Source organism: Pecten maximus, chromosome 3 (genome assembly GCF_902652985.1).
Source record: "Pecten maximus chromosome 3, xPecMax1.1, whole genome shotgun sequence".
Lineage (NCBI taxonomy): Eukaryota > Metazoa > Mollusca > Bivalvia > Pectinida > Pectinidae > Pecten > Pecten maximus.
In genome coordinates this window covers 11,693,216-11,708,505 of record NC_047017.1, presented here as the reverse complement: position 1 = coordinate 11,708,505, position 15,290 = coordinate 11,693,216, and the positions used below count along the sequence as shown (strand labels likewise).

General features: G+C 36.4%; 1 protein-coding gene across 1 annotated transcript; it reads right to left on the bottom strand.

Moving 5' to 3' along the window:
- Nucleotides 1-5,016: 5,016 nt before the first annotated feature.
- Nucleotides 5,017-7,232, bottom strand: LOC117323214 (rho-related GTP-binding protein RhoH-like). The gene is made up of 2 exons (XM_033878274.1): nucleotides 6,825-7,232; nucleotides 5,017-6,066 (listed from the first exon to the last, which is right to left on the bottom strand). The coding sequence occupies exons 1-2, from the start codon at nucleotides 7,023-7,025 to the stop codon at nucleotides 5,704-5,706; spliced, it is 564 nt and encodes a 187-aa protein (XP_033734165.1). The 5' UTR covers nucleotides 7,026-7,232; the 3' UTR covers nucleotides 5,017-5,703.
- Between the last annotated feature and the right edge of the window lie 8,058 nt (nucleotides 7,233-15,290).

Here is a 15,290-nt window from a genome sequence, read left to right as displayed (position 1 = left end):
TGTTATAGATATAAGTCTTAGGCACGGACGTAGGTATGTTATAGATATAAGTCTTGGGCACGGACGTAGGTATGTTATAGATATTATATAAGTCCGTAGTTTGGGTAATAGAGCAGGCAATGGTTTATACCTATAAAGGGTACCATACCTGACACTTCAATTCACGGATGAAACATTGATCAACGCGTGCTTTTATATTTTACCAACTATAGCAAAGCAGAAAAATACTTTCAACTGATCTTGAAATAAAAATCATGTAGGTCACTATCAGTAACACATAACGCTTTATATTATATAATACTTTAATACTGTCATTGTATCCAGTCAAGAGATAGACAGTCTAATGCCAGGAATGGTAGTGATGGATCATGAAATGCCGTCAATAAATCTCATTCGTGATGAAATATGTCACCTTCTTTATGGACAGTAGCATCGGAGCTGCCTGAACACTTAAGTTAAGGTAAATTATATACATAGTCAAGTTCTGTGTCTAAGATTAGCACCTATCAAATCAAGACATGCCAGTTTTTTTCCCCAGATATTTTATATAACAGCCTTACGATTTGTTCAGTCCTAGATCTGTAGTGCCATACTATTACATTTATCAATAAAGATCTAAGTGTAGTTAGAATTACGATATATTTTATGCTTAACTGGCCTGGCTGTATATTCCCTTCAGCTGGAATCTACCTCATTGTGTTATGTTAACTTTACAGCATGCCGCTTTGGAGGGAGGGGGTTGGAGGGAAGACAAGGGATTGGAGGGAGGGGCTGGAGGAAAGGAAAGAGGTTAGAGTTCGGGTTGGAGGGAGGTTGGTTGCGTCATTGTGAAATGTTACATTATAATTAATTTTACAGCATAAATATATTTCTATTTGATTAACTGAAAATAAAATACGTGGCAATTTTATCCGGGGTAGATAGTTGAGTGACTTATACCATAAAGGGTTCAACTATAGAACTTAGATAACCGATCCATCGTGAAATAGTTTAGAAAAATCGAGAAAAAAATCTACGACAGAACCATTCTGTTAGATAGAACCCAAGGTAGAAACTTTTCCTCGAGTCAAGTCGGCGATTAACTTCGTACTATTATACAGCTATTAACCATTATCGAGGTGGATACGATGATTGATCAGCCTTTGAAAGATTACTATCAATATATTATCAATATAACGGTCATTACTTGGCGATTTAATGGATACATATGATAGTTTTACCGACGTGAAACTTCGCAATGAATGACTTCGGCCTCGATTGATAACCATATCTGTTCTGAGTAATGACAGACGATGTTTGATGTGTAATACCATATATATAATACCTGGGACTTAGACGATGTACGTCCCTGACAATACACACAGATCTACTATAGACATAGCAGTATTGATGTATCGTACACTTACTACTGGACAGACGTACGCTAAGTAGTTTTATATGTAGGTAATTATTTACGAGCACTTTGGGAGTAAATGTTTGTAGCAATGTAATCTACATATGTACAGTTTGTTTATTGACGTTGTAACAGGCGTGTAAGTTTCGACATTGGCTTGTTTACATATTCAACCACTGTAATAAACACATGTACATTTTGGGGAAATGTTTGTCTTGTTTATATCGGAATCAGAAATAACAATAAAGCTTACTAATTGCATCGTCATGTTACGTTAAAATGAACAAAAGGAAACAACAATTAGTGTAGAGAGAGAATGTGTTTACCACAGTTTAACAAGACGTGTGTCCAAGACCTTATATCAATATACAGATCATCATTATACACCTACTGTACTCACTATTATAAACAATTCCTTTACTATGATTGTAAGATTTTAAAATCTCTATAATGTAAATAATACCAGTACTTTCTTAATTAAACAAATGAACAATAATAAAAGAATCATGGGACCATTTACCTGAGCATAATGTATTTCAAGGATGTGCTTTGTTTCGTCTTTCAGTTTCCATTTTGTATTTGATATAATAATTATTAGCACTGTCGTTATCATTTACTTGCTCTGTGCCTTTTAAAAATCTCACTTTATGTCAATATATGATAACAGTCGAGGAGTTGAAAAACACTTCTATCACAGTTCTGTAAGACCTGGTTATACAATGTTTTCCGTCAAGTTTATCCATACAATACTATCGAAATCCCGGACACGTACAAGGTATCATTGAATATATTCACTGACTTGAACCTTTTTATATAAAAGATGAAACAGTACATAATATAATAGGTAACTGAATCAACTTTCCTTTACTTATATCATCAACATTCTCCAGTATCACGTGAGGAAGGTAATTACATTGTATATTTGATTCGGGGATCACGATATATCCTGGTACAGATGCTGCAACACTCTCGGGACCGCAATGCACTCTGGGAGAGAAGGAAGTAGAGGGAACTGCGTAACAAAAAACAAGAGGTTTTCCGGATACGTGACGTACGTCATACACACGTTTTAGTTCCGCCTACCAAACGTTACGTTGTGTACACGTAAATAAATAATGTATACCGTATATCCATGATTGATGATCAATGACAGAGCTAATCAATTCGTGAAGTATGTATAATATATACCTTATGTGGGTTCTTTCTTATCATGGACACAAAGTACACATGTACTTGCATGTTGATGACATAGATAAAAAAACAATGGTTCTATAGACGCCAAAGATGGTCAAATTTTTTTTTTTGATAATTTGGACAGTGGTACTGCTCACGTGACCATAATGACGTCATGATTAACTCACACTTTCGGTGATGAAAACTCGTAAAACAGAAAAAATGTGTAGGCAATACATTGTATAGACAGAAACATATATAGCATACATGTTTCTGATATAAACGTAAACTATGTTGGTATGGCATTCATTACCGTCATAAATGTCACAACTTTACAGGCAGACATGCCACATTGTAATAGAAATAAATAAAGTAACTTTTTACCTCAGTCTTATTCAATAAACTTATAATTGAGTTGCACAGTCGTGTTAGACACTAGTATCTATATATAACCCTAGCAGTGAAATTGGCAATTAGATTGATCAGAAGGTAGCTAATTATACATATTAATTAACAACGAGCAAAGGCCGGCAGGAATATATATAGGGGCACTTTGTACTGTTAAATTAAAACCAGAATTTCAGTGGATAAATCAAATTATCGTTTCGTATTTTGAGGAAATCTCTCTTCTTTTTCTATTTTTTTTTTAAAGATTGTGTTAATTGGTTAATTGCAATCCTCTTTAAATGTTAATCATACATGGACACGAAAACGGGGTTGTTTGTGTACATGTGAATATTTCAATTCATCATGACATTGCTTTTTTTCTCTCTCTCGTCTCTCGATTTTAGACATCGATTATCTAGTCTTCAATAGGCACAGCCCGTGTTAACCACCTGAAGAACCATTGTTATCAGATTAAAGTTACATTACCTTTAATTAAGAGACCATGATAATCCAGCCCACCCTGTCACGGAAAGCCGTCAATTAGAGTCTCGAACAGTGGTTCTAGGATTACGATGACTCACAGGGAGGGGGCATTGACGGCAGTCGTCTGAAACTTGTGAGGGTGTATACGGTACATTTATTTCAGTTAATGTATATATAGAACTTTATTTTAATGAAATATAAATTTAAATCTAAAAATAGCCAACTTTTTAAAAATGTACCTATAGAGCTATGGGGAAGTATTTAAGTCTATGCCGTTGGTAGTGAATGAAGTATGATTATACTGTATACATTTTACCGTGGGAACCTAAAGGTATATCCGGCATGTCCCAGCATCTACTAAAGCCACAAAATGTTTTGTTTTTCAAGAATAACTGTGATGTATGAATCGTTATACGGGGTAAACCGTTTGCAACATCGTAACCAGTATCGCCAGCCTTGAATTATTGGATTGGTCAAGATACAATTTGGTTCCGACCCTTGACGGAATTGACCCAGATACTGTTTGATACTGACCCTTGACGGAATTGACCAAGATACATTTTCATTCCGAATCCTGACGGAATTGACCAAGACACTGTTTGTTTCTGACCCTTGACAGAATTGACCAAGACAAATTTTCTTTCCAAATCCTAACGGAATTGACCAAGATACATTTTCATTCCGACCCTTGACGGCGTTGACCAAAATACTGTTTGATTCTGACCCTTGACGGAATTGACCAAGATACATTTTCATTCCGACCCTTGACGAAATTGGCCGAGTTGCTGTGATTGGGTGACCAACGCCATTGTGACCGATATCAAAATGACGTCCCAACAAATAACCTTTTTTTCAGAATACATAACCGTCATTTGAATCTGACGAGTTTAGATGTCAGACATAAACACGGGAAGATACTATGACCCAGGAAGTGTACTAGATGTTACAGATTTCTCAGCCTGTCCGTGTTTGGTTTGGATTATCATGACGCCACTACCAGTATCTTATAATCCCTTTGTTTTGTTTACAATCCTTACATTATAAGTACTGGAAACAAATGAATGGATCCTGTTTAGCTAAGGTCCGACTTATACTCGTATCGACATCGACCCTTGCACCAGCTTCATAAACAATTTTTATGATAACTGTCTGATCCTGTTGTACTGTGACAACAACTTAAAACGTGTTTGAATCAATTTAATCAACGTCATTACTTCCCATAGAGGTCACTGTGGTCACCTATAACAGGCTGGCGCAAGGAATCTTTTTATTCAGATTTGAGCGATCCTCAATTTAATGAAAATGTTTCAATGGAAATGTAACGAAGTAGACGTATTATAGAATTAAATGGAAATGATAAAGTTTACATAATCTTTCCATATTTAAGGTTCGTAAAGTTGGGCCTGCTTGATTGGCTACCGTGTAAATTTCTCTGTTCGTAAAGTTAGACTTGTTTAGTTGGCTACCGTGTAATTTTCTCTGTTCGTGAAGTTAGCCTTGTTTGGCTGCCTACCGTGTAAATTTCTCTGTGTTTTCGGAATATAAATATTAAAGGGAAAATTAAAAAACAAGACTATAAATCATTGTGTGGTATCTTTAATTCAGGTATAATTCAGGTTAGCCACAAATGAGCATAAACAGTGTAACCGCACGGTTGTATAAAGAGACCACTCCCCTTGTCTCCAGGCAGTCAACACAAACTGAACCTGTAATTAAATCACCCAAGTTCTTGTCCATTTTACGTTCACTGATGCCCGTCATCTATATCGGTGACAAATACAGCATAATTAAGGCATGTCACGCGCACTTTGTCACGATCCCGACCCCCCGGGACATCTCGGTAAAGAATAGGGGTATTAGGAGATTTTATACATCGCAACACACATTGTGTCCATTTCCCTCCTGGACAGTGACCGGAAACTAAAACTACATTGTACATGGAAATGGCTAACAAATCTTAACTGTACGTTATGTCCAGTCAATGCACGATTGAGCTTTTTCAATGTAAAGTTTTCCAGAAATGTCAGTCAGGTTGGTAGCAATCCATGTTTTCACGTATGCGGGAACATTATGCACGCCTTTCAAACTGACCGTTGGCCAGTTTCATTTGATGTCCTTTACGTGTGTGACCTTCAGTATAGCATACGACCTTGTACGGTCTGGAGCGGTCGAAGCAGTCTTCGACTTTTTCTGACACAGGTCATATGTCGAATGCGGACATTGGGGTTTATCAGTAAAATCCTGGGGTTGGATAATACATAATGTTCTCAGCGTCCAAGTATCCTCTTCAACAAGTTTGCCTTCCGTTTCCTGTTTCTGAGGCACATGCGCACCACGTTCTCGAAGACATCCTTGACGTCGTTTACGTTTTTCGCCGAACACTCGATGAACCCATTTGCCTTTATTGACTTAGACATACTCCGTCCCTCTGTTGTAGTCACGTGTCTGGACGTCCGCTTGTCCGTCTGTAAGGCCACCACCAAAACCGGACATCGTTTGGCCAGACTCCCAACCTCCCTTGACCAGTGTGTCCGCAAACTGGCATACGACTCTCGGTCTAGAACACTGTAACACAGCAGGATGACGTCAGACTTGTCGTAACTGACGCGCCGAACGTCACTTCCTTCATGCTGAAATAGTACAAAATTTCAAAATTAACTTACACATAACAATGTGTTTTAATTACATTATAAAAAGCAATTTCAAACGTTTCTAAGAACTGGATGTTTGGTGAAAATCAATTTCCTGACACCAGGAGGCGTCTCTTACTAATTACTCCGGTAGTTAAAAATGCAAATTTTAATTACCAAGTGCACTTTTAACTACCGGAGTAACGGACACATGAGGGAATCACAGGCACATGAGCAACATTTACAATATATGTTTTAACCTGTCGTCATGATGTAGGAAGTATTATATGTATTTATCAATCCTCAGTTGGGGGTTTACAAAATTATCTACATAGGATGTCATATTGCAGGTGTTGAATTAATATACATTAAAAATGTATGACAATACCCAATAACGTGTTCTCTACACAAGACCTCCATTTTTCGGTCTAGATCCATACAATCAGTAATCTAGTCCTTGTGGTCTGGCAGTAGGTCTGGGGATAATTGAGTTCGTAAATAAGCAGAGACATATATATTATATATTATTATATATATATATATATGTCTCTGATATAAGGCAGAACTTTGGTTTATGTACAAAACGCTAAGTAAGGCTTTTATAAAAAAAATGACTTCGAAAACATCGAATCCGAGATCAGGTATTCAATTTTAAATGTATTCGTTATTCGATCAAATTAACCATTCTGTCAATATCCTATTAAATTATTAAATGTAGCAATACCATATCTAGGACGGTTTAGATGGCATATACGTACCTCTCCAGCCGAATCTGTGATGGTGATGCTGTACTGGTCACCGGCAAACCAAGCTTGACCACTGTAGCTGTCCTGAACAGTCGCCACATACTGGTCAGGGAAAGTCTTGTCCGTGAACACCTTAGCCAGACAAGTCTTTCCGACCATTCCATCTCCGACCAAGGTACAGCAGACATTTTTACCTGCCATTGTCACAACCATATTATATTATATAAAGGGTCTCCGAGTCACTGACTAGCTGATCAAAGCTTTAAATCACTCCCGTAATCCCTCCGTTAACCACAGTCGTTTTGAACAGAAACTGAGAATACACAGAGTTTTACTACTTTCGGTTTATGTAGGTATCCAATCAGAATTGGTCTCCCGATCAGACCTCTTTACACCTGTCAAATGACCCGATATGTTTCCGCGTGTGCGTAATAATACCGCAAGCTGTAAATAGATTAGTGCGCGCCCCGACAAAGGACAACACAGCCTGCCGCACGTAGGTGAGTGTGGCAGAATCACTGGAGCGTAACGATCATAACATAACGGTTTACCTGGACGAGCGAGGATCAAAGAGCTCAATAGCAGATCATATGTTTTTACCGCTACTGGGAAATGTCCAGTGATCGGCGGGGGCTTAGGGTCATAGACCTAAGGTATTACATGGTTTTCCCTCCAGTGATAAACCAAACGTTTCTCCGTAACATGGATTGGTACCTTTGATCATTTGTCGAATAAGAACAGGTATTTGTGTGGGACATAGTTTGCTGTTTTATCAAACAGTTTTTCTAATTACACAAAACCGGCTTCGCAGCTTGTTAGCAATCCGAGAACTTTCCTCATGGTCTACACGTACCTGAGACGGATATATACGTCTCTGATTGTATTGATTCAAGATTATCAAAATATTTCAAAATTTAATTTTGTAATTATGTGTCTGCTTACGATGTACTTAAAATACACAGTAGTCAAACTATGTGTTCCCCTGATGGTTCAAATCATTACCCCCATTGTACAGACATTTAATTCAGAAATTTCTATATGTCTAATTCTAAGTTTTATAAAATTATTATATAAAATTATTCTTATACATATGGATGGAGTACTTTTCTTGTATGTATATGTATTTGACTCAAAACACTCCAAGAAAAGTACTCCATCCATATGTATAAGAATAATTTTATATAATAATTTTATAAAACTTAGAATTAGACATATAGAAATTTAAACTTCCAATCACTTCTGTAGCTGTAACATTCTACTTAAACAAACATTTTACTGAAACATTACAGAAACTTATATAAGTTCAACCAACGTGACCCCGATCCAAATTACACGTTATTGGGTACAGAATAGGTACATGGATGTTTCTTTTTTAAATAACAACTTTCATAAAAGACATTCTTTAATAAGAATAGGGACACATGAAAATGAGTTTTTGCTATCTCATCCCAAAAATAGTTTTTTTATCTGTTGAATAAACTATTTTAGGATGAGATATGGTCGCGTGAACAATGGGACGAAGAAGAGGCACACGGGGTACGGCCAGGTACAATGAGCCATTTCCATACCATACAGTCATTGATGTGGTAATGATACATATTTGGTCTATAAGATTATTATTTTTGGAAGAAGTTGAACCGATACTATCTTTCTGGGGTATTTTCTGAATTAACAATTTGTCCGTTGTATACCCGATCAAGTTTACCCATCTTCGTACAGAATGAATCTTAACAACCACCTTCCTTCCGTAGCGATGACTATAAATATCTGTTATATTTTCATTCCCTTTAATTTACATCTCGGTATCTTATGTATAAAACGCTTATCTCGTCAATTTATCCCGTAATTTCTTGTTTAGGATAACAGGAGACTTCAGTGTACCCACGTGCGAGGCCGATCTTACCTGAAACCTGTACCTATCGTCGTATATATTGGAATACCAAACATTCCATTATCAAATCGATTATACAGGTAAATGACAATTGTAGTCTGAATATTTTTCAAAAGAATTTACTATCTCCATGACAAAAATAAATACATGTCTATGCTTAAATTAGATGAAGCTGATAAAGAAACTAAAACATTCAATTAACACGAATGAGTATAGACAATACAGTCTGAACAGAGTCTTAAAAGAGTTATTATCGTCACCTTTATATCATCGATATAGATTAGTGACACAAAGGTCTCTCACCTAAACAGCTGCATTATATTAACAGTTTTTGACCTATTTACGGAGAAAAAAAATGTCTAATTTAAAGTTTATTTTTATATAGAATTAGCACTTGTGAGTAAAAATGGTTGTCAGAGAGAACACGTAATAAGTCGGTGTCTCATTTTGTGTATTTAGTTATTTTCCATTTGGATATTAAACACCCACACACACACACTGCCCCCTTCCCTCTCTCTCTCTCTCTCTCTCTCTCTCTCTCTCTCTCTCTCTCTCTCTCTCTCTCTCTCTCTCTCTCTCTCTCATCATTTTAATCACACTACTGTATACCATGGTTGTATTGATCATTTCTCATATTTTATTTATGTTCCTTTATATCTGTGCCTGTGTTTATTACAGCTAGTTCACTACTTATACCGCGGTGGCCGAGTGGCTTAAGGTTGTCCCGACACTTTATCACTAGCCCTCCACCTCTGGGTTGCGAGTTCGAAACCTACGTGGGGCAGTTGCCAGGTACTGACTGTAGGCCGGTGGTTTTTCTCCGGATACTCCGGCTTTCATCCACCTCCAAAATCTGGCACGTCCTTAAATGACCCTGGCTTTAAATAGGACGTTAAGCAACAAAAACAAAAACAAAAAAAAACGCTACTCACTAATTTGAACTTCAATCTCTGTCTAAATAAAAATAGTTACAGTTTTTGACACCTGGGGCTTACAGGTGAAGTGAACCGTCAGGTGTAAATAAATCAAAAGTGTCGAATAGACTGCGACTGTAAAGTTATACCTATCGCCTGCCGATCCTGATCTAACGATGATTCAGTATCGTAAGGGGACTATATGTTACCATATTAAATACCATAAATGTCAAACTCCGGCGTGACTACGATGACGACATAATTACACGTTAACTTTTGTGTGTGAAGTTTCTCAGTGGTCACTAGATCTACCAGGTGGTCATTCCGTCTGGTGTTGTTTACCTGTGATTTCACACCATAATGGCCAGAGCGAATGGTCACTGTCACTATACAGCTGAGGACATAGTGACATTACTTAATTAATGGCTTTGACCATTGGTCAGTGTAACCCGGGGTCATCTTCATCATGGCAACTCTTTATCTCACCGTAAACAAATTAATCGTAGGTGTCGCGGCGGTAACAGTGTTACAGCACGTTATAGAAAGGTTCCGGTGACGAACTAGGACAGACTTTGGTCCTTCAGCGAATGCGTCACAGGTTCTTTCTATTATGCCCTTACATTTATAAAAAAATCGAATGTAACTGACCCTGCATTATTTAAAGGTATAAGTCTCAGATGAAATGTTCGAGAATATTTTGCCAAATAAATTAGACTTCCTCCTGGTAATTTGTGTTATGTATAAGTAAAACCATCCATATGGTCCAAGATGGCCACCGTGTCAGAACAACAGGTGTTAGTTGATTGACATTGATCAAACATATAACTTATTAACAAGAAGCCATTCCGACAATATTTCCACAGCATAGTTAACTGGGTATAAGGAAGCATTTCGTTTTACGCGTAGTAGTTGAGATATGAAATAATCTGCCAGAGCCAAAAGTGGAGTCTTACAGATAATGATATTGAGGATGAATAGCATTTTAATCTCAAATGTATTTTTTATAACAATATTCGCATACATTAAGCCAAATTATTATAGAAGACCAAGTGTTTTTAAGTTGATACAATTGTTAAGTGTTCAAAATGTTTCTGAATTGAGTAAGTTAGGAAAATTTCTTTATTTAGCGACAAAACAACGTAATAACGCCATTTGATTGTTTAATTTACTATATGTTAGTCTATTTATAACGTACATGAACTATTGTGTACTGTCATAATGACGTTATGTTAATTTTCATAATATATATTAATACTAAAGTGTACGTATACATATATGTGTATGTTAGACTATTAAGCGTAATGGACATGTACTTTTGTAATTGTGAATTGTGTCATACTATATTACATTGTATTGTGTCATACTATATAACATTGTATTGTGTCATACTATATTACATTGTATTGTGTCATACTATATTACATTGTATTGTGTCATACTATATTACATTGTATTGTGTCATACTATATTACATTGTATTGTGTCATACTATATAACATTGTATTGTGTCATACTATATAACATTGTATTGTGTCATACTATATTACATTGTATTGTGTCATACTATATTACATTGTATTGTGTCATACTATATAACATTGTATTGTGTCATACTATATTACATTGTATTGTGTCATACTATATTACATTGTATTGTGTCATACTATATAACATTGTATTGTGTCATACTATATAACATTTTATTTTGTCATACTATATTACATTGTATTGTGTCATACTATATTACATTGTATTGTTTTGTAATGTCTTCTCTCTGATGTGCTGAAGAACACAAGGAAATAAAAGAATCTGAATATACAAAACAAAAGTTAGATATGTATTGGCAGAGACGTGTGATATACATGTCTCTGGTATTGGTAAGATTAATTATAGAATTATAAGTCAGAAATCCTATAGAACTGCTGTCAAAATTGATTGATTTCACTATTGTTATTGTGTAATAGATTCTGGTGTAGAGGATCTTAATTGGTCATGTAATGGAAACATATACTACTTATTGCTAAACAAGAAAACGGAATATTGACGATTGTTTGTTGCCCAAATAGACAGACATAGCGTTCGTTTGGAACAGGAAGCAGACATAGAAATAAAATTGTCATTTTTTGGTATTGTTTAACCACCTGGACACTGTTTTAATCGTTCAACACACAGGTAATTATTATTCGTAACATATAGTGAAAAAAGGGTTACTGCCTCATCGACCCCAGAAGAATTTGTGTATTTGTGAAGTTCATCATCATCATCATCATCATCATCATCATCATCACCATAATCATCATCATCATCATCATCATCATCATCATCATTTCCCGCATGTTTACCATATTCTTAGACGATTTATTTAGTATTATAAACTATAAACACGTATTTATTTATTGCAGTTCATTTCTAAGGAGTATTTGTTGTGCACACCACATCAGAAACTATCCTCAGGGCTGGTTCCAGATTGTCACTGAATATTCTGAAGGGATCATGTGTCATATAAACTTATAAAGGTATGTTTTTTCTATCAGGAAGAATTTGTACGTGTCAACACTAGAAAATCGTTTATCATTTTATTATTTAATCTTTCAGATTTTGTCCGAGATTACCCTGGAGACTGTTTAGTAGGGTGTTACCTAACAATAGAGTCGTGACGATGTCCTGGAATCCGGACATAGAGATAAGTCCGGACGCTAGAAGGTGTTTTGTTGGGAACGCGAGGGACCCGAGGCTGGCGCGTGTTCAATTAAAATGTCTGACCTTGGAATGACGGCTCAAATTTCCGGGTTTTTTTATTTTTACTTTTGTGTGTTGTGTTTTTTTTTTTTTTTGAGAAACGAAATGAAACCCGAAAGGAAGAAGCTCCATCTCCGACAATGTGTATATCGTAATTAGGGTGAAATGTAAACACGAATAGACTGTTGTGTATTTGTAATTGCACTCCAAAAAAATCTACGGTGACTTTCGGCCTAATTGGCGATAATTTTCAAGGCATTGTTATCATTGAATAACTATCATTATCATTATTTACAATTGTTTGTGTTTTAAAATTGAGATACAATGTTGTTATATACAATGTACATCGGGTGTCATTTGCATCTGTTGGTCTGCTTTCAGAACGTATCAGGGGAAATAACTCGTACTTAATCTGTTGTTCTAAACCATGTACTGTAGAAAAAATTACCAAATTAATGGTTGAAAAATGTTATTAATAGGTGCCGGGACAATATTGTTTGTTTATCAGAAGCACACACCTGAGTAAATATCACACTAAAATAAAAAGGTTATGGACAGACAATTCGTGACTACTGGTCAAAGTTCTAGTTAATTTAGTTACACTGACTTCCTTGCAATCTTTCTCATTTTAATTCAAAATAACACCGATTTGTCAATCTTTCTAACCCAAAATATTTTAAATAGGACCTACCTGCTAAAATGGCAATAGTATGATTGGGTGACATGGAGATAGCCACTAAAATGTTTCCAATTAAAGTAACATATTTCTTTAGCCAGTACCAACCACGAAAGATTAAGCTCCCGAAGAAGGTGATGTTCATGTCAAATCATTATGCAAATTATTTAAATATTGTAAGCGTATTTTTTTCAGGTTTATGCGACACAGCTGTTTTTTTACTTACATTTCTCTCTTTTTAAGCCAAGCTTAAATTACTATCGGTCTACATTGGCGTTACTTTTCTTGATGACGAGTAAGATGAGAAACCCTCGTCAAGATGTCATTTTCAGTATGAACTACAGTTTGTAAATAAGGCGTCGGTATTGTGTTGTGTTTTCTTCTTCACTAAAGATGATTCCACAAAATCACATCGAACTTTTTTCCCCACTCAAGAGTTTATTTCCATTCCATCGTTGTTTTTACTTCAGTTCGTGGACACCGACATTCAGGAAGTGATGTTGACGGGTTGGACCTGTCTTGTTAATTTCCATCGTCAGTGAATCTTTCTCTTCTTACCTCATACAGAGACTTACAGCAGGTGTTTTCTCATCACCATCCCTATTCGTTGTCCAGGACGATAACACTTGTCTTATAAGTTAGGTGAAAAATACAGGTGAGATACACTTAATAAACAGCTAACCATTAACATTTATAGGATACAGAAAAAAACACATCACATCATCAACACATATGGGTAAGATCTGAACTTCAAATAGATACTTATGTACCACATCGTCAGTCTATAAGTACATGATTCGAACTTAAAGTCGATACAAATGGACCCTCGTCGTCAACACTCAAGGACAAGATCTGACCTCAATGTCGATACAAATGTACCACATCGTCAATTCACAAGGACAAGATCTGACCTCAAAGTCGATATAAACATACCCCCATCGTCAACACACAAGGACAAGATCTGACCTCAAAGTCGATATAAACATACCCCCATCGTCATCACACAAGGACAAGATCTGACCTCAAAGTCGACATAAACATACCCCCATCGTCATCACACAAAGACAAGATCTGACCTCAAAGTCGATATAAACATACCCCCATCGTCATCACACAAAGACAAGATCTGACCTCAAAGTCGATATAAACATACCCCCATCGTCAACACACAAGGACAAGATCTGACCTCAAAGTCGATACAAACATACCCCCATCGTCATCACACAAAGACAAGATCTGACCTCAAAGTCGATATAAACATACCCCCATCGTCAACACACAAGGACAAGATCTGACCTCAAAGTCGACATAAACATATCCCCATCGTGATCACACAAAGACAAGATCTGACCTCAAAGTCGACATAAACATACCCCCATCGTCATCACACAAAGACAAGATCTGACCTCAAAGTCGATATAAACATACCCCCATCGTCATCACACAAAGACAAGATCTGACCTCAAAGTCGATACAAACATACCCCCATCGTCCTCACACAAGGACAAGATCTGACCTCAAAGTCGATACAAACATAACCCCATCGTCCTCACACAAGGACAAGAACCTAACTCAGCTTTTTGTCGCCCTGAAAGTAATCAAGAAAATACTTGTAATGACCAAGTCATTATACAATTGTAAGATCTTATTCCTGGACAATACTGGATGTTTGGTGGATAACACCAGTCTGTGTTATAATACAGATTAACGAAACAATCAGTAGGAACTATGGAATCGAAATATAATACACCAAGAATATTGTTAAAACATAATCAATGTTGAACATAACAAGTACGTATGTTAACGGGGACCGTTATATACGTCCCCAATGATCCCGAAGTCGTAAATGAATTGGTGTCTGTTATGTCATACTATACCTATATACCAAAAGTCGGACAATATCTAAATTTTGACCAATCAGTAGCCTCGGTCCAGTTGACCGGTCCGATGACCGATCAAAAAACGTTAAATACTCTTGCGTACCACATGTCATACATACAATGTACATGTACCGACTGATACATGTACATGTCCATGTAAATTTTCATTGAATTCCACCCCACTGTATTTACCGTGAAACATGTCGGAAACAAAGAAGAAGAAGAAACTGGAGAAAAGAAACTTAGGGACATCATTACAGGACGGAACGAAAAAATAATAATCATAACTATTAATACAATATCAGAAAACAATCAATTGGGTGGTCGGGTGGCACAGTGGTAACACAGCCTTTCACCTAGGCGACCGGGGTTCGATTT

Excerpts from the sequence above, each read along its gene's own strand:
- LOC117323214 (XM_033878274.1), bottom strand. The coding sequence starts at position 7,025 with ATGGTTGTGACAATGGCAGGTAAAAATGTCTGCTGTACCTTGGTCGGA. Across the intron at positions 6,067-6,824 it reads TCACAGATTCGGCTGGAGAG|CATGAAGGAAGTGACGTTCG; the intron begins GTACGTATATGC and ends GTACTATTTCAG.